Below are 22,974 nucleotides of genomic sequence, written 5' to 3' on the forward strand. Positions count from 1 at the left end.
TCCAAAACCACTTGAGTATATCAGATGTAAACCAAAGCACACCAGCTCGAAGCCAGGATCCCAAGCATGTCACCCAGCATGGAGTCAAACACCAAAGGCTCACATCACCATCGAGATGCTCAGGAGCCACATCCGCTCCTTCTCTGCCCCACCAGCCCAGCTTTGGGACGAGGCCAGGGCACCTGAGCAGTGCAGGAGAACAAGGACTCCTCTCCAAGCCCTACCTGGGGCCAGACACCTCCACCCAGCACAGCTGCTGTCACTGCTGGAGAACACCCAAAACTCGTCACAGCTGAAAGAGGCTGCGGATGGTGGGATTTTGTTCGCATTGCTCGGGGAAGAAAGGCACCTTTTTTGGCAGCTGCAAATGCAGAAGAGGAGAAGGCCTCTGGGCACACGTTTCAGCTTACAGAGACAAGGGCAAGAATATCTGAGCACTACCCACTCAGGCTCCAAGCTCCACCACTCCAGACAGCATCAGCAAAGGACAGGCACATCCCCAAGGCAGCTACAGCACAACTCAGGGACATAAAGCTCAAGATATATTGAGAAGGTCTCAGCTCCTATGTTCACCATAAAAGCATGAACTGTCTATTATGGGCATTCAGAAAATACTGAAAGCTCTTCAGGGACCAAAGTGGGCACTATTTATTGCTGGCACAGTTCATTAAAAGGGATGCTCGCAGAGTGCAGCTATGTTCCCATCTCTCTTGAACCCAAATACCCCCACTCTTCCTCACTGGAAGAAAAAGTAGGTGTTTCTTATTTTTTACTGGGACTTCTCACTGCCTTTACATGCAGCTCACCTTCCACTTCTTGCGAGCACAGCGACCGCAGACGCTCCACACGTGTTCTCCTCTGCATCTGACTGGCAAGCAGTCTGGAAAATGCCAGTATTGGAACGGCCTGGATTTAGCGGTTTCTGAATGCTGATCGGACACTATTTCATTCAAGCCACAGATAGTCATTTTTTGGGGGTATTTTCAGCTCCCTTTTTGCACTCTTCCAGCTTTCCAAGTGTCATACATCAGCAGTTTCGCCTCTTCACAGCTTCATTATTTATCACCTTTCTGCCGAGCCCCAGTGCAGTTCTGCAGGGCCTGGGCACTTCCCTGTTCTTGCAGACGGCCACGCAGTGCTACTGGCCTTGTTAATGTTTGCTGTGCTCCACCTTGCAGCTACGGAAATTCCTGACTATCTGTTTTTTCAAAGAGCTGAGGTGAAATCCGAGTGACTGAAGTGCCTTATTTTTTATAAATTTAACACCTTTCTTGAGGAAACCCCAACCCGAAAACAGGAACAGTCTCACAGCATCTCCAAGTACCAAATAATTACTTCTAACCAGGCTACCAGTGTGGTCTCCATTAGCACTGTCTCCTTAGCATCTCTCCATCTGCAAAGCTTTCATCCTGCCGGCACACTGTGGGGTGAGGGGGTTCTGGGCTCAGGAGGGACATATGAGGACACTGAGATTATGAAATTCATGCCATTTCATTATACATGGGGAACAAAGTTCCTTCTGTGTCCAGTGTCTGGAGGGTACAGCCCCAGCGTCCCACCACCCCAGATCACCCGTCCTGGAGTAGGAGATGCTCCAGGTGAGTGGTGTGGCCAATGCCAACACCACCATGAGTCTCCAAGAATCTGACTTTAGGCATCTCAAACAACAGCCGAGTGAGGTTCCATGGTACCTTCAAGGAGAAGTGTAATCTTCACATCAAGTTTTGTATTCCCCATCCTGTCTTTAGTTAGGCAGTTCTTAACAGGGTTGTTGACATTTCTCATTTATTCCAAACATTTCTTGTGAAGGAAGAAAATTCTTTAGCCATTTGACATCATGTACGGGAACGTTCACCCAAAGCAAAATGTACAAGAGCATTTGTTGACAATGTTTTCCTTCCATCCTCTCCAAAGTAAAAGCAATTAAAAACCCTTTTGGAAAAGCAGACTAGCCTATTTGTAGGGCTAGTCTTTTAATTGCACCCCATGAACCGACTTGAATTAATCAATGACTGGCCAAATGCTTAGACATGGGAAAACCTCAGAGAGCACAACACAGGGTTTGGTAACAAACACCAACACAGAACAACTGCAATAAACCCAAGGGAGCTCTCAGCATTTGTGCACAGAATCACTCCTGGTCTAGAAATAGATTTAAAATTATGCAAACTTCTTCCAGAACTTCATCACAGAATGGTTTGGGTTGGAAGGGACCCTAAAGATCACCTCCCAGTGTCCCCTCCTGCAGTCCCCAGCACAGATTTCAGACAGAAGTAATCACTGCACTGACAAGCACAGTGCATTTCCAGAGCCATGGAGGAGAAAGCAAAGCCCTAAGTTTGTTTCTGTGTTATTTCATCAGAGCCAGGGAAGAACATTTAACAAAGCAGCTGCTTGACCTTCATGGGAAAGTACCACAAACACAGCAAGGCAGGAACAGATAACATCATATTGACCTGTCTTCGGGGGCTGGCATTCACATTTTCATAAAGTGTCTAAGAAGATAAATCACTATACTAATAATATTTGTATTGATTATCTAAACTGAAGCAGCAATCGACTCCATTGTCTCACTTCCTCTTAAATTGCTCACAGATGGGATCCTATTTCCTATTCTGCATTTCTAATGGGAACACTTAAATCACAGTGCAGAATTATACACACACACACAAACTGTTAACAAAAACCCTTTTATGACTTGCATGAAAATAAAGATTTTTCACTTTGTAGCTCACTTTCCACTCCACACAGGAATTAAAAATGACAAATTATCACTAGATCTCTAAATTACCTCTCCTTGTTATTTCTGAGTCTCTAATATTTGCTGACAGACAGACCTATGCTTTCCAAACCCTGACCAGTGCTTGTGGAGGCTTGTGAAGTTTAGACACAGAGTTAAAAGGAGATTATTTTTTTCCTCATTAAAGTCAAGGTTCTTTAAGCTATCTCAACATCCAGGGGTAGGAAAATACAAAATCAGTGTGGTGTCAGAAGGAAAATAAATGTAAGGTTTTGCTGTTAGTGCAGGTACAAAACAAGGACTGTTGCAGAGAGACTGGGCTTCAGGTGTGATGCTGGTTGCAGCAGGAGCTCAGGAGAGCAGCTATCAAAATCAAAAGTAAAGGGAATTGGCAACAAATTAATTGTTCAAAATAGCTTTGTCATTAATCAAAAAGGCTAGGGTTTTTCTCAAACTTCTTATCCTGCCTAAGCAAGGCTTTTCCCCACCCTGGCATGGGCACAAAATATGGCAAAATAAAAACTGAAAATGTCTTCAATGGTTTGTATAAGATACCAACAGTGTGCTTCAAACAGAACTTTTCAGAACCACCAGGAAGGTGAGAGCAACAAAGAGCCCTTGCTGCCCAGAGCAAGCTGAGAGCCCCATCCCCATCCCCATTCCCAGCTCAGGTTTCTGCCTCACACAGAAGCTCCTCCTGGCTCAGCAAAACCCTGAGCTGCCTGAAGCTTCAGCTCATCCCCTCATCTGCTTTCAAGGAACAGCTTCACCACTGCCCCACTGCAGATGGAAAGGGAAGACGTTTTAAGGAACAAAAAATGATACAGCTCTCAGGGATTGCTGGGCAAGCAGGGCAAAGCCCAGAGCCACAGCACAGCAGCTGCCGGGCGAAGGCTGCTCGGCCCAGGCCTGTCCCCAGGACCCATTGACTGTACAGCTGCCATGGTGAATGATCATCCCCTGCGCTGAGGTCAGCTCTGCCCCCGGGCTAAGTAAGTGAAAATAAATGGTTTAGAAGATAAAAGGTCTTTTTAAAAAATTTATTTGTCTTGTTGTGATGTCAAAACTGTAATGGGAAGAGACTGGAGGCAGCGATAGTCGGTTAAATGGGAAACAGCCATCCTGATGGGTCAGCACAATAAATTACAAAGCAGATCCCAGCTCTGCGGGATTTGGGGCTGAGCTGCACTGACAGACAAACCCTTGCATGCACCTGTTCCTGGCAAGAAAAGCAGCTTTGAAATACACGTGGAAAAATTGTGGAAATACAGCGATATTTCACAAATCCAAATTGATGTTCGAACTGTATCTCTTATCTTTCTTGCACAGAAATTCTGAGCCTTCCAGCCACAAAGAGTTTAGTTTTTAACTCCTGCTCTTTCCAGGAGAGGAATCAAAATTGATTTAAACTGTCCTAGGAAGGGAAAGGGTTAATCGGGTTTCCCAAGGCAACTTGCTGTTAAGGTGCCAGAAATACTGAGGGAAAGAATGACTTGCTAAAGATGGGACAATGGCGCCGGTATTTTGCATTTGTTTCCAGGCTTTCAGATAGAACAAATGGGAGTCATTAGTGAAATGAGTTTAGGGAGTTCTAAATTAGCTGTCAGGCTGCCAAACCCGAAGAAGTGCTACGTCAGCCATTAATTCTGGAGAGCACCGGATTACCCAAACCTAGGAAGGAATCCTGCAAAATTTAGAGTCAATTAAAGGAGGCTATTTTGCTATAATATTTTCCACACATATTACACCTCCTCATGGAACAGAGCCCGCTTCTACCACAAATGAAATCTCTGGCAGGATGGAGTGTAGCTGATGTCTAGACAGCTGTAATGTGCTCTCCGTGGGCAGGTCCGCTGGCATCTCCGGGCAGCTCCAGCTCGAGCGGGAGGTGGGGGCTGCAGGGCTCCCCAGCCCGGCTGGAGCGGCCCCAGGAGGTGACACCCGCTTGCCTCAGCGCCTTGCTGGCTCTGCACCACCCGAAGCAGCACATCTGTGTGCGGCGTGATGTCTGTGCCCACAACGACCGTGGCATGTGGAGGTCACACCCGGCATCGTGTGCACCCTTCCCTTCCCTTCCCTTCCCTTCCCTTCCCTTCCCTTCCCTTCCCTTCCCTTCCCTTCCCTTCCCTTCCCTTCCCTTCCCTTCCCTTCCCTTCCCTTCCCTTCCCTTCCCTTCCCTTCCCTTCCCTTCCCTTCCCTTCCCTTCCCTTCCCTTCCCTTCCCTTCCCTTTCCCTTTCCCTTCCCTTCCCACTGACAAACCCAAGCTTTGCTAAGACCCCACCCCGTCCCACGGGAGTTCTGAGCTAAACCCACTGAACCCGGGGAGCCTCAAGGGGCTGGCCCTGCCCCAGTGCCCATGTACCACCTGTGCCCTGCCCCTTGCACACGGTGTCCCCAAATTGAGCCTCCACGCTGTAGACCAGAGAGCTTATCAGTAGGAAGGTTTATAAAACGCAGGTTTATAACTCCTGAGGATCCTGAGAGTGCTTTTGAACTGTGATGGAATGCACCCATGGCAAACCCCGCCTGGAACGTGCCGATTGAGAGATGTACCTCCACACCACAGCCCAGCCTCCGGGACACCCACCCTCCGCAAAATGAAGTTCCCTCCACCGAGAGGAGCACAGGGCTCTCACACCTCTGCGCTGACTGCTATCACTGCTCAGTGCCCCGCAGGACAGCACGACCAGGGACAAATTAAACCAAAACCCGATGGCTGTGAAATACAAATGAGGCTAAAAATGCCTTCACCCAACCAAGAGAGCTCTGCCTGCCCAACTGCGCCGGATACACAGATCGTGAACAAACAGGATAGAATGTCTTCTGCCTTTTGTGAAATGAAAATAAATGAAAGGATCTAAGGTTTCAGGTCACTGATCCCTCTCTTCCCTATCTGTACCATTTATCGGAGGTAGAATATAAAGGTTCCAGGTCCTTTTTTTTTTTTGTCAGCACTTTAATGGTTGTTTTTTCTCCTTCACCCTTTCATTTTCTGAATGAAAGGACCACTTAGGAACCTGTAGAGTAATAATAAGCTTATAATACGAATATTGTGCAAATAGGAATACGTGCAAATTCTTTCTGAATAGGTTGAAGGGATTAAAGTAAAAATGCAATTTGTAAATAGATCAGTCGTTTAATTAGTTTATAGTCTGTTAGAAGATAATATTTTGCTCACACAGATCATCTATTATCTAAAGATCTCAGAGCACTTCAGGAACATCAATTAAGCCTTTAAAAAAAAACAACCTTAGGAGACAGATATTTAGATTAATTAGTGTTGCTGCGAGCACCAGGCATTATTATTAGATTTAATTTAGTCCAATAACTGACTTATCTGTTAATGGATTCTAATTCATCTGAGAAGGGATCAAATCCATCTGGTTAAATGGATTACTTCGACTCAATTAATTCTATTAACTGACTTAATTTGCCATTTAATAATCTGACACATGGGGCCAGATCTTAGCCCCAAAGAATGTATAAACCAAAAATTCCACACCAGAATTATGATGACAGCAGAATTGTGCATTGCAGAGCATGCATTTTGCTTTGCTCATGGCATTTGCACACCTGGATCAAACAATCAACGGGGATTCCTCTGGCCGGATCCCCCAGCCCTGCAGCATCATTCCTCCTGAGCCAGGGCTGGCTCTTGGAAAGCAGGAGTTCCCTGCCTGAAATCTGCCACCTCCTCTCTGTTCTGGGCATTCTCTGCAACCAAGAGGCGAGAAGTTTTACAGAAATCAATAAATCTTGCAATAAAAGTAACCTCCTTCAAAGGCAGGACAACCCTCCCATTTGGAAGCTGGATATGTGGAAAAAAAAAAAAAGGAAAAAAGAAAAGGAAAAAAGAAACATTTGGACACTATTGTAAATGTAAGGGAAGACAGGAAAGAGGTGCTAAAACATTATTTATTCCACTATCCTTAGAACGGGCTGGTGCTAAAGTGATGGACCTTGCCCTGCCAGAGCTTCCCACGTGAACCCTGAGCCGGCGTGGTCCTTGCTGGATCTCACCTTCTCCTAACTGGACCACTCACGCTGGAGCCAGCTCATCGGCACCTTTTCCCACGTCTCTTGCCTGTTCTCAAACATTTCTCAGGCGTGTTCCTCCTCCTAAAGCCTTCCCCAAGCTGCAATCCTTAGGCCACCAGCCCACACCGCCCTCGCCGTGCCCTCCCTCAGCAGGGCCGGGGCAGGAGCCGGTGCCATCTGCCAGGGTGGCACAGCCCGGCTCTGTCACGGAGAGGGAAGGAGAGGGAGAGGGCAGGGGGACACTCAGCCATCTGCTGCGTGGGAGGAGAGGTGTCCTCCTCCACATGCGGACCTGACCAGCAAGATGGAGATGTGGATCAAAAGTTTGCAACTGTTGAGATCCCCAGACCCAGTTTAAGCCTCTCTCTGGTCTTGATCAAAGGTTACTCTATAATAATGCCTCAGGGGGAGGGGTTCCTGGCACATAATGAACCCTGTGTCATTGCCTTTGTGTCCAGGTTGGGCTGTAACACAGATGGTTCTCACTCCAGTAACTCCGACATCTCTCCCCCCTCCATTATCCCAGACGGGAGCTTTGCGTGGTTCCATCCCAGCCCGCCGTGTCCCACCTCACTGTCTCCCCGATTATCATGCTCTGAGTGTTCCGTGCCAAGCAGGACCAAGAGCAGATTTCCATAACCTTTCACAGGACTGGGGGCGAGAAGGCTCCGCAGCCTCGGCGAGTTTGCTGAGGAGGCTCTGGGGGTGCAGGCAAACAACCCACAGAGCACACCGGCAGCTGGGAGTGGGATTTGGAGGCAGGCAGGGATGCAGGAGCAGGGTTTGGAGGCAGGCAGGGATGCAGGATCAGGAGTTTGGATGCAGGAGCGGGGGTTTGGAGGCAGGCAGGGATGCAGGATCAGGAGTTTGGATGCAGGAGCGGGGGTTTGGAGGCAGGCAGGGATGCAGGAGCTCCTGGCCGGGGATCTCGGGCTCTGTCACGGCAGCAGCGCCCTCGGCCACGAGCACGCTCCCGCACGCGCGGGTTTGTTGTTCAGACACGATTGCATATGTATGAAGGGGACAAGATGGGCTTTGACACATAAATTAGCACTTGTCAGCTGCTCCCGGGAACATTTCCCTGCTGCACCCACTGTAAATGCTGCCTTCTTTCACCGAGAGGAAAACTCCATCACGGCACCTGACAGCCACCGCGGCAGGAGCCGCACCCGGGCGGCGGCGGCAGCGCCCCAGCGCCTCGTTTACACATCAGAGCTCCGGAGGATGAATGCCATAAAATGACACAATAATTAGCAGCCAAGTGGCACTTTTCACTCCTGTAATATCTGGAAATTTGGGAATGACAGAGGACAAGGTTGATGAGACCTAAGGGCAGGGCTTGCTCTGAGAGAGGGGCTGACCCCACACAAGTGCCTGGGGGGTCACTTCCTACCTGCCAGGTGCTCTCTGGCTGTCGCTTCCCGTGGCACAGCTCACTGCTCCTGCACCGGCAGTGGCAGCAGCTGCCCTCAGTGCTCAGCGTGTGCCTCATCGGTCCTGAAGCTTCCTGAGGGAACAACCGCTCCCAGATTTTGACCTGCCCTCCTCGAACCTCAGCTCCAGTGCTGCACTAGACAATCCCACACGAATGGGTGAGCCAGCAAACTCTCACACACACCTCTATAGCAGCACAGGAACACACAGGTCTGCACATCCCAGACACGAACAGAACCAGTGTCCTCAACAGCCCTAAAATCCTCCCAGCAGCCAACTAGAGTAAAAACATCTCAGCAGAAACCATCTCAAAATGAACCAGAATCACAGCATTTTTCATAGCCCAGCCTCTAGCAGCATTTCCAGCATGTTGCTTGTGTGCAAATGTCAAGAACAGTTGAATGCACTGCTAGCACAGGGTAAGTACTGTTTTTCCTGCAAGTTCCACACACTCAAGAGATTCAGCTTGAGCTCTGAGGTACTCTCAAAGCTCTCAAAGTCTACTTTCAGTTCAAACCAAGTATCTCACCACCCGAAAAGATATGAGTGCTTCATTCAAACACTGAATTCACCCAAACACAAGCCCAAGAGTTCATGGGGAAAGGACTTCCCCAACCACCAATTTAGGTATCATTTATGAATTGCAGTAAACACACTGTGAGCTCATGGCTTGGGGAGAAAGACATTCTTTTCTTCAACCATATACTAATAAATTGGGGCATGGCAGTACTGTGGGAACTGCCTGCAGCTGGGAGGCAGCACCAGCAAAACAAATCTCATGCTCTTAACCTGGAAATGTTATTTTTCCTTTTATTTTGGTTTTTATTGCTCTTATTACTTTTCTCCCAAGAGGTTCTTAGCACAACACCCTGGATTAAAGCCTTTGACCTGAAGTCTGGAGGATCCCAGTAAATATTCTTACCATATTTATCTCCATCTTCTCCTTTGGCACTGATCCTCCTGCCGAGCACCTGGATGTGCTTTCCACTTGTCCTGCTGTAGAGCTGATAGAGCCGAAGCTGCTTCCTGCTCACATCGTCCCTCGCTCGCGTCTGATTCTCCACATGTATCCGAAAATCCACGTTCTCCTCAGCAGCAAACATCTGAGATAGGTGGGGAGTGAGGAGAGAGAGCAGAACAGACCATGAACACAACAAGGCTCTGGGGCAGAGGGACTGCAGACTAGCCTGCCAAGGTCACTGGCACTGGGGGACTCAGATTTGGCTGCTTTTCACTTGGCAGCAGTGTCAGACACCCGTGTGTAATTCCACCCAGAGTTGGCTCTCCACAAACCTGGGCCATTACAATCAAACTGGGGGGGTTTATGAATAAAAACTTCTGCTTACCCCTGCTTTGATTAAATCCTAGTCAGCCATCCTGACCATAAATTAGGCTACCCACTGCATATGCACAGCCTCTACCAGGTTACACAGGCACAAATGGGAGAGTGGGGCCAGCCAAACCCTTCTCAGAGATTTGGTGCATCACCTCCAGCAGCTGCAGGAAAAAATCAAGGGAAAAAACTCTTTGTGTTACCCTTAGCAGTTTGGACTTGAATTTCACACAGGCATAAAATCCACTGCAATAGAAGTGACACTTGTACGCTCTTCAGCTTAACTGTTTGACCAGCTCTGCTCTGCAGTGAAGCCACCTCATGATCACCAGCCATGGATGTGTTTCTGTCCACCTCAAAGGGGCCACAGGAGGAGTGGTCAGAGTCAAACCAGCTTTTCCACCAGTGGCTGTGATCAGCAGGGGTCTGACAGCCTCAGCCACCCCATCTGTTTGTTCTGGCCAAGGGAGTAAATTAACCTTAATTCACTACAGCTTAAAATATTACCATAAACTTTTAATTTTGCTTCTTATTTCAAGTATTCCCAAGAAATATCAAAAAGGGAGTCCCACTTTTCCTTCCCAAGAGTCATCGTGACTTGCCCAAGGTCAGAGGATCCAACAACACCACTGTTCTCAAGATACCTTCCCAAAGGGGAGACTGGGCAGCATGCACCCAAAAAGCTCTTCACACCCAAACAGGAAAGCCCAAAAATTGCTCCATGAACTCCATCTATGATCTGTGGAGCATGTGCACCACAATATCCACACCATCCACTCCAAACTCACAGATGGGCAACATGTCCCTTTACAGGACAACAAACGACACAAAACATGGCCTGCAAGCAAAAGTGTTCTGATGTATCAGTGTGGGAAGGGAACTTGCAATGAAAATGAAAAAGGTCAATAAATCCTTGTTCAGATCCATTCCAGACTAAAACACATAAAGAAAGTGGCCACAACACGCCAAAGAGCCCCACTTCAGTCTCCTGCACATCACCTCACACCTGTAAACACAGTGAAGCCTGAAAGTCAAAACCTCAATAGAACTTTGCAGCAATTCCAGTTATTCTGGGGACACCCAGGCCTGCAGCAGGAAGAAAACCTCACTCAGGCAGGCAGTGCTGCTGAGCACCAGACCTTCAGAAAACACCCTGAGCCAAAGCCCAAGCTCAGCACAGTGGCAGCAGCAATGAGATTCCCAGTGATGCTGCGGGATTGCCTTTGGTGGACTTACTAAAATTTGGGATTCTGGTGTTTGACATTTTGAGGAGAAGGTGATTTATCTCTGATTTGGCTGTCAGAAGCCCATAGGGAGCTGAAGGCACAGGCAGAGGCTGGGCAAGGGAGGCTCAGGGCAATGCTGGGACATTTGCAGCGATATCAGAGGTGACAGACAGAGGTCACAGTATTTCCCAGTCTCAGAAAACAGGGTGGTGAGGAGCTGTGACCCAGAGCTGGGGAGTGGGACGAGGAGCAGCCCCTGGCCAGAGGGCATGGCAGGTGCCACATCAGGATGCTGACAGAGCTCTGGCCAGCAGAGAGCAGGGCTCTGCTTGCCCTGCCCTCCCCGGGCACCACAGCTACACCTGAGCCAAACACACAGGACTTGACTTTTGACAGAAATCATATTAATTTATCTTTTTCCTTGCTATGTCTTTTCTTGCTTTCTTTTCAAATCCCATTTTTGCAAAGGATGCTAAACTACCAAACCCAGAGAGGTTCCAGTCATGCTGACAGTCTGCCTTGTGCCCACAAAGCAAGGCTATTTGCAGCTAAAATTCTGGCTCCATTATTTTAAGATTTAAAACAGATTTTAAATCAAGATGACGTCGTTACATTGCTTTCACCACATGTTAATGAATTTCACATTTTTCTAGGAAAAAACCAAAACAGGTGGGATTTGAAGTGGGGGGAAGGGCAGATTGCCTTGCTTTTTTGGAAACTCCCAACAGAAAATGCAATCTGTTTTCCAAAACATGTTCTAATTCTCCTCTAATTGTCTCTGGAGCATTCACACTGCAGAGGCCCCAGCCCATAGCTGCAGTGCTTCGGTGGGCCCAGGAGCACCCACAGAGCATCCTGACAGTGCTCAGCTCCAACATGTCACCAACACACCTGTGCACCATTGCCACCACCGTCCTGCCTAAGATTAGCTATTTAAGCACCCCTTCCCTCTGCAAGAAGGGCACCAGCAGCACAGGGGGTGACATCTCCTCTTTGCCTGTCCAAGGAGCTGGCTGGCCTCTCCCTTAGCCAAGACCTGAAGTAGCTGATGCAGGAATCAGCAGGTGATGCTGACCCCGAAATACAGTCAGTCTAGCCTGCATCACTCCACCACTTCCCTAGAAGTGCCCAGTTCTGACCCAGCACAGAAATCCTGGAAAAGGAACAGGCTACAGGCTCCCCTTGCAGCTGAGCTGTCTCCTGGCCAGAAGCCGTGGTAAGAGCAGCAGTGAAACCACCCGGATTTAGCCACCTGCTTAAAGATAAGCTCACACTTAACCACCCCGTGGAAACAGGATGCTCTGCTGGAGGGTGGCCAAAGGGAATTAACTGTGCCAGCCTGGGCTGCATCTGGCCTGCAGCAGAGAATATCAATACCCCCCCCCCCCCAAAAAAAAAAGAAATAAAAAAAAAATTCACGCAGTGTTGATTTTATGAGATTTTATCTGTTTGATCATTGCTAAAATTCACTCTCACAGGACCCCTTCCCTACAGAGTACACTCCCTCAGGCAGCAAACCTCTCTGAGATAAGGAAGTCCATGTATATATACCAAAAGAGAGACTCTTCTATAAATCTCATAAAAAATTAGTAACGTATGTCTCCTTTGGCAACTGATCACCAACACTCAAGTCAGGGAGGTCACCTGAAACCAAGTACACTCACCCTCAAATACACCTGAATGCAGAAATGTCTTTTAAGTCCCTTAAACTGAAGGGCTTTCATTCCTGTTCACCAAAGCAAGTTTTCCTTTTTTGTTTTCGCTATTGAAATGCTGTTACTGCACGTAACATCCCATACACAAAATGAGGCCTTTTTTTGCCTTTCAGTCTGATCATCCACACCTCTGTGTAGGCAGCAAAACAGACCCTGGGTCCAGAGCTCCACACAACAGGTCCCTCAAGGGAAGGGCTGCTTGCCCCTTCTAGCTCCTGAGCAGCACTGTGGGACACAGGAGACTCCTGCAGGCATTTGGGGCTGTATTGTGGTCTGTCTGGCATCTGTCCAACTGGTATGGGCTGCTGTCTGTGCATGTCGATTTCAGCATCTCAAGACAGTGGTTTTGTGTAACGCCATCTCATTCTTTGGCAACAATTTATAACCTGCAAAATTCCAGTTGTTAAATCAGAGCATTGAATTTTGTTTCATTTTCACTTTTCCTCTCTTTTCCTTTTCCTTCAGTTCCTTATCCATTTATTATTAATTTGTCACTACACCTTTCAGTGATAATACCCAGCTACAAATACAGTTGGCTATCCAGAGTTTATACAAGGGAATAAACAACATTTATTTTAAAAACAACCATCACCTCAAGCCCCAGAAACAACAGAAATGCCTCACTCATGAAAGGAAGCTGCTCTCCCTTGTCTGTTGTCCTTGCCCAGTTATTCAAGGTGGAGAATTCAGTCCTACTTCCTTTCCCAACAGCCAAAGGAACCAGAAACTACATCTGTCTTCCAGCAAGTCCACAACGGGAGATTTTCATGTCCTTTTTTGCCAAATGATTCTCAAATAAGAGTGGATTTCATTTTAAATGGTTTTACAATGATCCTTCAGCTTAAAGAATGACTCCCCTCTTTGTAAATCCCAGATGGAGGATGAGGGAAAGACCATTTTGCTGATGCAGCCTAAGGTTTCACTGTGCATTAATCCAAGAAAAGCTCAGGAGCGGCAAAAGCCTCCAGCAGCAGCACTGTGATGTCAGCCCTGCACAGGCTCGTGCCCCATCTCTGCACTCACAGATGCCTCCTGTGAATGGAGCAATCCCAGCCCCACCAAGGGCAATGAAACCCTGGCCGTGCCAAGCCATGTTTGCAGGATTTGGATTTCCACCCAATCAACCTCCACGCACTTTGGATTTTTTCTATTTCAAGCTTTCCAGACAGGGGGGATGTTAATCTGTTATTGTCCATGTCACAAAACATTACAGCATGAGATGTCCAAGGCCCACAGCATACCCAAGTTAGCTGGGAGCTGGACTTGAGAATTTCCTGGTGTTTTGCTATTTATGCTACAGAGCACTCAATAGAGAGCTCCATATGTCATTCAACCATATGTCATTCCCCCAGCTGAACCAGGAATACAAAATCCCTCTAGCTAAAGGCCATACCAATTGCAAAAGATAAACAAATCAGGCTATTCAAAGTCCTCTCAAACCCCATCTGAGAAGCAGGAAATACTTATTACCTTTCAGCCATCAAATCAACCTAATATTAATGATTTTCTCCATGACCTTCTAAACACATGAAAGTTAACTGAATAAGGTCAACAAGAGGATATCCAAGACAGATCTCTCTCAAGCCCTCAAAGGCAAGTAACAAACCACTTTGCTTCCATGACTTTGCCAGAATTCCTGTATACAAATCACAGCAGGATTTGCTAGCTCCCCATGACAGCCACCCTCAGCACACAGTGAAACACAATGCACTCCTTTTTCCTCCATTTACCTGCAAAGTCAATCTAACACCAGGATGTTGTTACTGTTGTGTCACAGAGCCTCCCCAGCCAGATGGGAGTGGATGAGCAGTGCTTGGGCATGGTCCCTTCTGTGGGTTCAGGAGCACATTTGGAAAAGCAGCTCCATGCTCAGATGTGCAGAGAAGGTACTTTGCAGTGAAGCTCTGTACATCCAATGGTTCAGAGGCCACGCTGCAACAGTGCCAGAAGTCCACAAATGGAGCTAAGCCTTTCCAAATAATAGAACTCAGAGCTTTGCTTTGGTGTTTATTTCTTGCCAATACCCATGGAAAAATATTTATATCTTGAAAAATAAATATCCAAAAATTTAAGCTGCACTCAAACTGTGGGAGATGTCACCATGGATGGTGACTGGGCACCCTTTGGGATGGTCTGTGAGAAAGGGCATGGAGCACTGTGCAAGTGGTTGTTTAAAGTGATCAGATATGAGATTTCACAAAAAACTTGACCAATGGCATTTACAAAGTGTTTCACTTGAAATGCTTTTTGGTATTTCTTTTCAGTGAGAAAGCTGGAAAAGGAGAAGGAAATGGGGTGATGCGGGGCTCAAGCCTGCCCGTCCCTTTGGATTTCAGAAATGTTAAATAAGACCCAAGGAGAACACATTTTCAGGGCTAAGAAAAAGGGGACACAGCTCCATGAGGTGACACATACTTGGATCCAAAAGCTGTTCTGCAAGTGAAGCCTCCTTTTCCTCCAGAGACCTGCCTTGTGCATTCAGAAAGGCAGATTGAATCTCCCCGGACAGTGCCAGACCACTGTTCCCTCTGAAACACACAACCTCTGAGAAGTGCAGCCATCACTCAGCCATATTTCCAGCAGCTCCCAGACCCCGCCAGCTGTCCAAGCCATGCACCACTGCAAAAGCAACGCATCTGTCGGCCTTGGAATGGCAGGAACAACGTTACTGAGCCTGGTATGAAACCAGGAGGGAGGCTGGAGGGAGTGCCAAACAACTGGAACCTGAGAGTTTGAGGAAATGAATGTTTTATGGCCCATCAATCAGTATTTGACCATTTTCTACAGAAAGATGATGCCACCTTCAAGAAAACTAAGTTTCTCGTTTTGATGGTGGAATGAGCCTTAGCCAGAACTGTGAAAATGCACCATGTGTGATACGGTGAGATTCTAAACTTGCTGCGCCCTGGGAAATAGTTAATCCTGGGGAAGAGCAGGGTTTCAGCCTTGAAGGGAGCCCAGCTGGAGGCAGGATGGCACTGCTCACAGCACAGCCCATCACCAGAGTGCTGCTGAGGTGCTGAAATGCAGCTCCCGGAGGGGCCCCAACACCCCCAGCCTCTCATCTCCCCCTGCACCTGCCTGTTCTCACTGGCTCAGAACCGGTCACTGCCAGCAGCTCCCAGGTCACATCACTGACAATGTCACCACGAGCAGCAGCAGCTCAGCTGCCCCCCCTGACCCTGAACTGTGCCCTGGTGCTGCAGCACCAAAGGGGCCAAGACTGAGCCCCCTCCCAGCACCCAAAGGAGCTCTTTCCCAGTGGGACCAGTTCCTGCTGCCTGTGCTGACCAAAGCAAACCAACCCCATGTACCTCAGCTGAGGGAGATCTGTGGGAGGCCACAGCTTGCCATGGGCTCTTGACAGTTAGTCTCCAGAAATACAGATTAGACCTTAACTGTTTTTTCTTATTTTTCTCCAATTGGGGTATATCTTGACAATAAGGATGGTGATGATTATCAGTTAACAGCTGGTATTATTTTACCATGCTATCCATTAGGCAAGGAGCAAGCAGGACTTTTTCTTTCTTCCTTTCTTTCTTTGTCTTTTTAAATGCTTGCTATATCTCTGCTATATACTTCCTCTCCACACAGAAATATCCCCTTCAAAGCTTGATATTATTGAGCAGCTTTCAACCATGCCCAGCAGAGCCATGTATTCTCTGCATTTGTCTGGCCTTTGTTTCTAGGAATGAAATACCAATGGCTGAACAGTGTGACTTCGTTTCACTCCTTCATTCCAATACTTGTTCTATTTCTATCCCACTGGGTCAAACTCACCTATTGTGAGACCTCACCGATTTCAATTACATCAGGGATTAATTTGTTCCATTGCGTTGAAGCTGTTAATACAATCCTGGCTGGCTCTAGATTAGAAAAGGCACGGTGAGACCTCCCTCACAGGCAGTGTGTTTAACAGCAGTCTTGATCTTCAGTTTTGTTCGGCGGTGGGGTGGGTTTTTTCTTCCCTTTGTGCCCCTTTGCCCCTCTTTTCACAATCTTCCCCTTCCTTTCTAAATTGCCCTTATCAGAACTGGGTGGTCCTTCTGACTTCCCCCGTGCCTGGCCAAGTGTTGCCTCCCCGAGCCGCTGCCCAGGGCTTGTGAGGGAGGTCAGAGCTGGAAGGTCTGACCTGACACCACACAGGTGTGACCACTCCAGCTTTGGCACCTCATCTCTGCATGGGGTGCACTCTGTGCTCCAGAGGAAGTTTCTGTCCCTACACTCTGTTGATCAGTGGCAATGTCCTGCACCCTTCACATGGGCCACACCGGACCCCGCAATCCTGAGAGGCTCTGTGCTGCTGCCACCACTCCTCACTGCTTTCTCAGAAGTCATTTTATGTCCCTGTCCCTCCTCACAGCATTGGTGTTGCTGCAAAGAAATCTGCAACAGGCTTTGCAGAACAGCCCCAACCAAACCCTGCAAACCACAGACCGGGGAGCTTGGCATGCTAAAACTGCCTCCACTACCTTAACAAAAAAACCTTATTTTCTTGATGGAGAAAGCACTCCTGTGAAACAACCTGCACTGGTATGCAGGAATTAAACCCTTGCCCAGCACAGGTGGCTCTGCACAGGTGAGCACAGGGCTGAAGGGCTGCCTGCCCCACCAAGGGCACTGCTGGCCAAGCACACGGGCTGTCCCCATCACCTCTGCTGCTCACCCAGGGCAGGGGGGCTGCAGTGGAGACCCGGGCACAGCTCCCAGCAGGGTGTTCCTGGGACAAAAGCTGCAGCACCCCATAAAAATACCAGCATTTGTTCACCTCTTCAATTGGACCTGAGTCCAATTACTGAGAAACCTGCCAGGTTCAAAGCACCCCTGACCTTTTCTCCCCTTTCCCCAGGGGAGATGTTCCTGCTGCAAACCCGTTTGGCCACAGCAGCAGCGCAGAGCAGAAACCCTGAGCCCCCTACCCTGAAACTGCTCAGGCATTTCCTAAACCCTGGAAAAAGGCAGAGTAATTCAGCACAAGGACTTAAAATGTCAGTTTGAAGCACGGGCCTGCCAGGTTCAAGGTGACACCTCTGCTCTTCTGTTTGATACCAGCCCAGTCGAGACCTCCACAAAAACAGGAGCAAAGGCACAAGACACAGAAAACCCAAGGGATACTCAGGAAAACGCTGCCATCAGAAGAAGATGGAAGATTGTCGAAGGCCATCCTCCCCATAAGAGAAGAAACATTTGCAGGGGCAGCACCTCAGCGGTGATCCAGTGCTTATCCTGGGAGCTCCTTTCATCTGGTCCCCTGACATCCTCCAAGGAACACAGATCCCTGCTCCCACTGCAGAAAAGCAACTCCCTCTAGGGTAAAACACGGCAACTACCGAGCAGCGCACACCAGGTCAGGGCAGAACTCACAAAATACTTTTTTTGCACTGCATTTGCAAAGAAAGCAGAGACTTGGCCAACAGCTGCCCCCATAGCAGCTCCCAAGTACTGACCTCAGGTGAGAGGTGGCTTCTCTAAAAGCTGATTCAGCAGAGATGCCTGGGGACCTGACTGAATTATCCCAGCATCACTTTCCTCTATCAAGTGTCCTCTCTGGAAATCTTTTACTAAGCTCCAGTCAGTTCCACTCCTGCTCATTCTGACAAGGTAACACCCAGTGACCATCTGTGGGAATGGTGCCAAGGGGAAGGGACCTCCTCAGGAGTCCCTGCCATTCACACCAGCCCCGTACCTGCTAACAAAAGGATTGAGCAGCAGTTTGGCATCCTGATTTCCCTCTGTAACAGAGTCCCCTTCCTGAGGAACCACAGGATGAGTCTAGAATGGCCTGGGTTGGAAGGGACCTTAAAGATCACCTGGTTCCAACACTGCCACAGGCAGGGACACCTTCCCCCATACTGGGTTGCTCCAAGCCCCAGTGTCCAACCTGGCCTTGGACACTTCCAGGGATCCAGGGACAGCCACAGCTTCTCTGGACACCCTTTGCCAGAGCCTGCCCACCTCACAGGGAAACCCTTTTCCTAATGTCCCATCTAACCCTGCCCTCTGGCAGTATGAAGCCATTCCCTTGTCCTGGCACTATATCATCTTGTAAATTGTCTCTCCATCTTTTTTGTCAGCTCCCTCACTGCTTCACCACTGCCTGCTCCTGCCTGAGGACTGATCAATTCTGCTTGCACCAGTCATCCTCAATGCCAGCCCCAGTCTGTTGTCCCAGGCCAAAGGGCTCCATGAGCATTTTTGCTCCAAGTTATGAACTCTGCTCCAGTCTGTCCATGGAGTGTCCATAAAACCCATCAGCATTAACAGGGAGAAACAAAAAAACATCCTGGCTGGGTTGGTCTGTAAAGGCTCTTCCTCCAGCACAGTCAGGATTATCCCATACCTGCCAGCAGTCACAGAGCTTTTCCTTCCCCAAAAGCCGTTTGAAATAGATTCTCAAGCCCTCTTATCTCTCCTGTTTATACCACACTCCCTCTATCATTGAGACATCTCCAAATAATTTATAAGCCCACAAGCTCCTGCACTAACAGGGCCACAATCACATTTATAAAACCCATCACCTGCCGTTCCCAGGGCTGTGGGCTGGGGCTGGACCAGGCTGCCCCGGAAGCAGCTCCTGAGCTCTCCACAGCCACACGTTCTGAGCAGCCACAGGTTTGTTTCCCAAGCATCCAGAGAGGATCCCAGCCAGTGTCCTGCTCTCCCCATCCGACCCAACGCAAGCACACAACAGAGGCTTTTCTTTGCACAAAATCAAACCAAAGGAGGAGGACGATTTTGGCTACTTTCCTCAAGGAAAAAGGTTGCCCATCTAATAATCCCTAAATGAGCAGTGGGTTGTTGGGCTTTCATGTTTGCCTTCGAGCCTCCCCTTGCCGTGCCAGGTCGCTGGTTTTCTTTTCCACAGAATTGCAAAACCCCTGAATAACAAGATTTGTGCATGGAAGTGCTGACACAACCCTTAACTACAGCATCCTGAACATGATACCAGAATAAGGACGCTCCCTGTGTGGCCCAGCCTATGGATAAATAAAGCATTTCAGCAGCCAGCACCGACAGATCATAAACCTCCATGAGCATAAATACCAACAACAACCCAAAAAGATTAGAGGGCTTATGGGTGAGGCATGCTGGGATGATTTAGAGTTGGGGTGGAAGGGTCATTATTGCTGAATAGGTGGGGGTGAGTGGGCCACAGAAATCAATAAACCATTCTGCTCCCAGGGAAAGAAGGGGCCACGCTAATTGTGCAAACACACATTTTCCATTCGAGGCCGGCGCTCTCCGCCTCACCCAGCGCGGAGGGATGCAGGAACCCACTCCACTTGCTGAGGGACAAGGACCTCAGTCCGTGACATGTCCCAGCCGCTGTCACCCAGGGCACAGCTCCTTGCTGAGCCCCTTGCTGGGCACACCCTGCTGCTGGAGGCAGCTTCAAATGCATGCAGATGCAGGCAACATTCAGCTCCACTAATTCCATTTTCTAGGGAGTTAATATACAGCTGGCACAGGTATCTCATTTGCTTTCAGCATCACCATCAAGTCAGAGCTTTTCCAGTGCCCAGTTCTAGCAATGAACAATCACCCAACAGGTCCTTCCAGTACCAGTTACCCTCAAGCACCAAAGACAACTCTGGGACCCATTTCATCCTGATCAAATAATCCCATTTGGAAGTTTCCACACTGGCATCAGAGATGGAGGTGGCCACAGAATGAGCCACAACAGCTCTCTGGATCCTCCAGTGAGGACAGACCCAGAGCTTTGCAGATGGGTTTCCAGGCACAGAACTGCTAAGGCACAGAGTTCAAAGGCAGTGAGCAATTCCCAGTTCCTTCTTGGGTCCTCCCCATTCCTAATTTTTCTCCTTTTTTCCCCCTCACTTTCTAGGAAACACAGCAATGACAAAAAGACATTCACTTTGGAGAGTGAAGTCCATTTATAAACATAATAAATCTACATCATACAAATACACAGCTGTCTGTACCCAAGGGGCCAAGTGTAACCAAAGCCCATTTTGGGGACTCACCAAGGAGGGAACCAGCAGCCAGTGGCAATACCTGTTATTCCCATGAAAAAGCCTGAGCTCACAAGCACATACAGGCGCAAATGGTGGCAGTTTTTACTTCTCCTGGTCGGAACTGCATGCTGGTGGGAAAGCACAGGGACCTGCTCTGCTCCCCATGCATGAGCCAGTCTCCTCCTCTCTGCCTTTCCAAAGGTATTTAAAGAAAACACTCTCTAGATCAGTGAATAAAATAGCTTGTTGTTTGCCCAGCTCACATCAAGCTTACAGCTTGCAGTTAACGGATTTCAACTTGACTTGGGATTTTAAGAGTTTTTAAAACAAGAAATTTCATCTTCCCTCCAGAAATAAATTCTTCAATAGCTTCACTGCAAAAATATTCCCTGGAATGGACAATTCTACAATTATGCACTAAAGACAGCGTGGAAAAAAAAATCAGATTACTACTCAGCCTTATCAAAAATATGGAATAAACCATGTGTTGACTTTAATCCAAACCATACTGTCAATCTGCCTTCAGGATCCCATATAACAAACATGAGCCTAGGGCCAGAAAAGAAAAGCAGAGTTTGTTTTCTAATAGAAGATTTGTTCTGATCTGTATTAGCCACACTTCTGCCTGGAAATATTTACACTGCAAACACCAGGCAAATAGGATTTCTTATCTTTCAGCTTTGTTGAGTTAGGGAAAAGCCTCATTTGGTATTAATTAATTTAGATTGCAAGTTTCCCATTTTCAGGGAACAATTCTCAACAGTTTTGGAAAATAAATCTGTTTTTAAAATATTTTAAATAAGGAAAAAAATAAGGTTTGGGCTGCTGTATCCCTGCACAGCTTGAGGGTACCAGGGAGAGCCCCACACATTTTGCTCCATCCATCACCAGTCACCAGCAGTGGGAAAATGCTGTTGGGGAAAAAATTCAGGCCAGACACGGGCAGACACAGACATGAGACCTTGTGGCATGAGGCTGGGGATCCCCCAAGAGCCCTTTCTTTGAGCCACCAGCATCCACACCCACAGCACTGGGGTGATGCCCCACGCCTCATCCAGAAACCCCCAGGTCCCTGCCTGGTCTGGGGATGCCCTCAGGTGCCACCCCCCAGGGCCACTACCCATCACAGGGCAGCTCTGCCAGCTCAACCCTGCCGACCTCAGATCAGACTTTGCACAAATTTCCTTTAGAAGTGAAACCCCACAACTGAACCTGACGGTGCTCAGTGTCTTGGTTCACACGGTGATGGTGCACACTGGGGAAATCAGGCTCCCAGAAATGAAAGCTGAGCAAATCAATTCAATTTTCTTGTTTGCTACATAAATAGCAATTAAATTCCTATTACCTACTCTTTCAACATAAACAGCACAAAGCAAGCCCTCTGCCTTGCTGGCAGGAATTTTTTTACAAGGACGAGGGGGAATGGGTTTAAAGTAAAAGAACAGAGATATAGATAAGATGTTAGGAATGGTGATGGTCAGGCACAGATTGCCTAGAGAATCACAGAATATTCTGAATTGGAAGGTACTCATTAGGATCATCCAGTCCAATCCCTGGCCCTGCACAGACACCACAACTGTCCCACCCTGTGCATTCCAGGGAGTGCTGTCCAAACACTCCTGGAGCTCTGGCAGCCTTGGGGATGCTTCATTCCTGGCAGTGTCCCAAGCCAGGCTGGACACTGGGGCTGGGAGCAGCCTGGGACAGTGGGAGGTGTCCCTGCCCACAGCAGGGGGTGGAACCAGGTGGGCTTTCAGGTCTTTCCCAACTCAAACCATTCTGGTTCTGTGATGAGCAGGGCAGACTCTCCATGCTGGCCAGAGCTGCCCTCACTCCTCCCTTCCAGCCTGAGATGTTCCAGCTTTGAGACCCCCAATGGAAACACACAAAGAGTCCCTCCCATGCCCACAGCCAGGGGTCAGGCTGGCACGACCCAGCTCCCAGCACGGAGTTCCAGGTGGAATTGCAGGGGAAGCTTGCAGCACTGTCTGCTCCCGGGACAAAGGTGCCACGTGCCTGCAGCAGCAGCGCTGTCCCTGCAGCAGAGCTGCTGCTGCTGCTGCCCCATCGATTGCGGGGCTGCTTGCTGCTGTGATCTCAGCTGGCCGGGCCTCTCCCAATCACCGCGAGGTCGCGACCACGGGGTCAGAAACCTGCACTACATACATCATAATTTATTGTACAGTTAATCAATACTGCACTGCCCTGTACAGTCCTACAGTGCAGCCTCACACTCAGGGACTGAGGCTGCTCATGTGGGGTCGTAACCTTCCACTCTGGGAGAGTAAGGGGGCCAAAAGCAGCTTCATGGTAGAGCTGGAGAACATGGCTGGAAATGGAGCATGTACTCCACTCACTGTTCGTTCCTACAACACAGTCAAATTCCACCTGTGGTTTGAATTCAGCTTGGAAAGCAAATACAAATATCTGATCAGGACTGTACCCGACACTCCAACGGGAGAGGCGACGCAGCTGCACTGTGAGATCACCCAGGGTGTAACAGGAAGGAAG

The 22,974-nt window shown here is 48.5% G+C and overlaps 1 protein-coding gene across 1 annotated transcript in view; it reads right to left on the reverse strand.

Moving 5' to 3' along the window:
- Nucleotides 1–22,974, reverse strand: part of FGF18 (fibroblast growth factor 18) — a 68,402-nt gene that overhangs the window by 32,010 nt on the left and 13,418 nt on the right. Inside the window, exon 3 of the mRNA XM_064388049.1 lies at nucleotides 9,136–9,316. Within this exon, the coding sequence (XP_064244119.1) occupies nucleotides 9,136–9,316 (181 nt within the window). The remainder of the gene's footprint in view (nucleotides 1–9,135; nucleotides 9,317–22,974) is intronic.

The sequence above is a fragment of the Passer domesticus genome, chromosome 13, assembly GCF_036417665.1.
Source record: "Passer domesticus isolate bPasDom1 chromosome 13, bPasDom1.hap1, whole genome shotgun sequence".
Lineage (NCBI taxonomy): Eukaryota > Metazoa > Chordata > Aves > Passeriformes > Passeridae > Passer > Passer domesticus.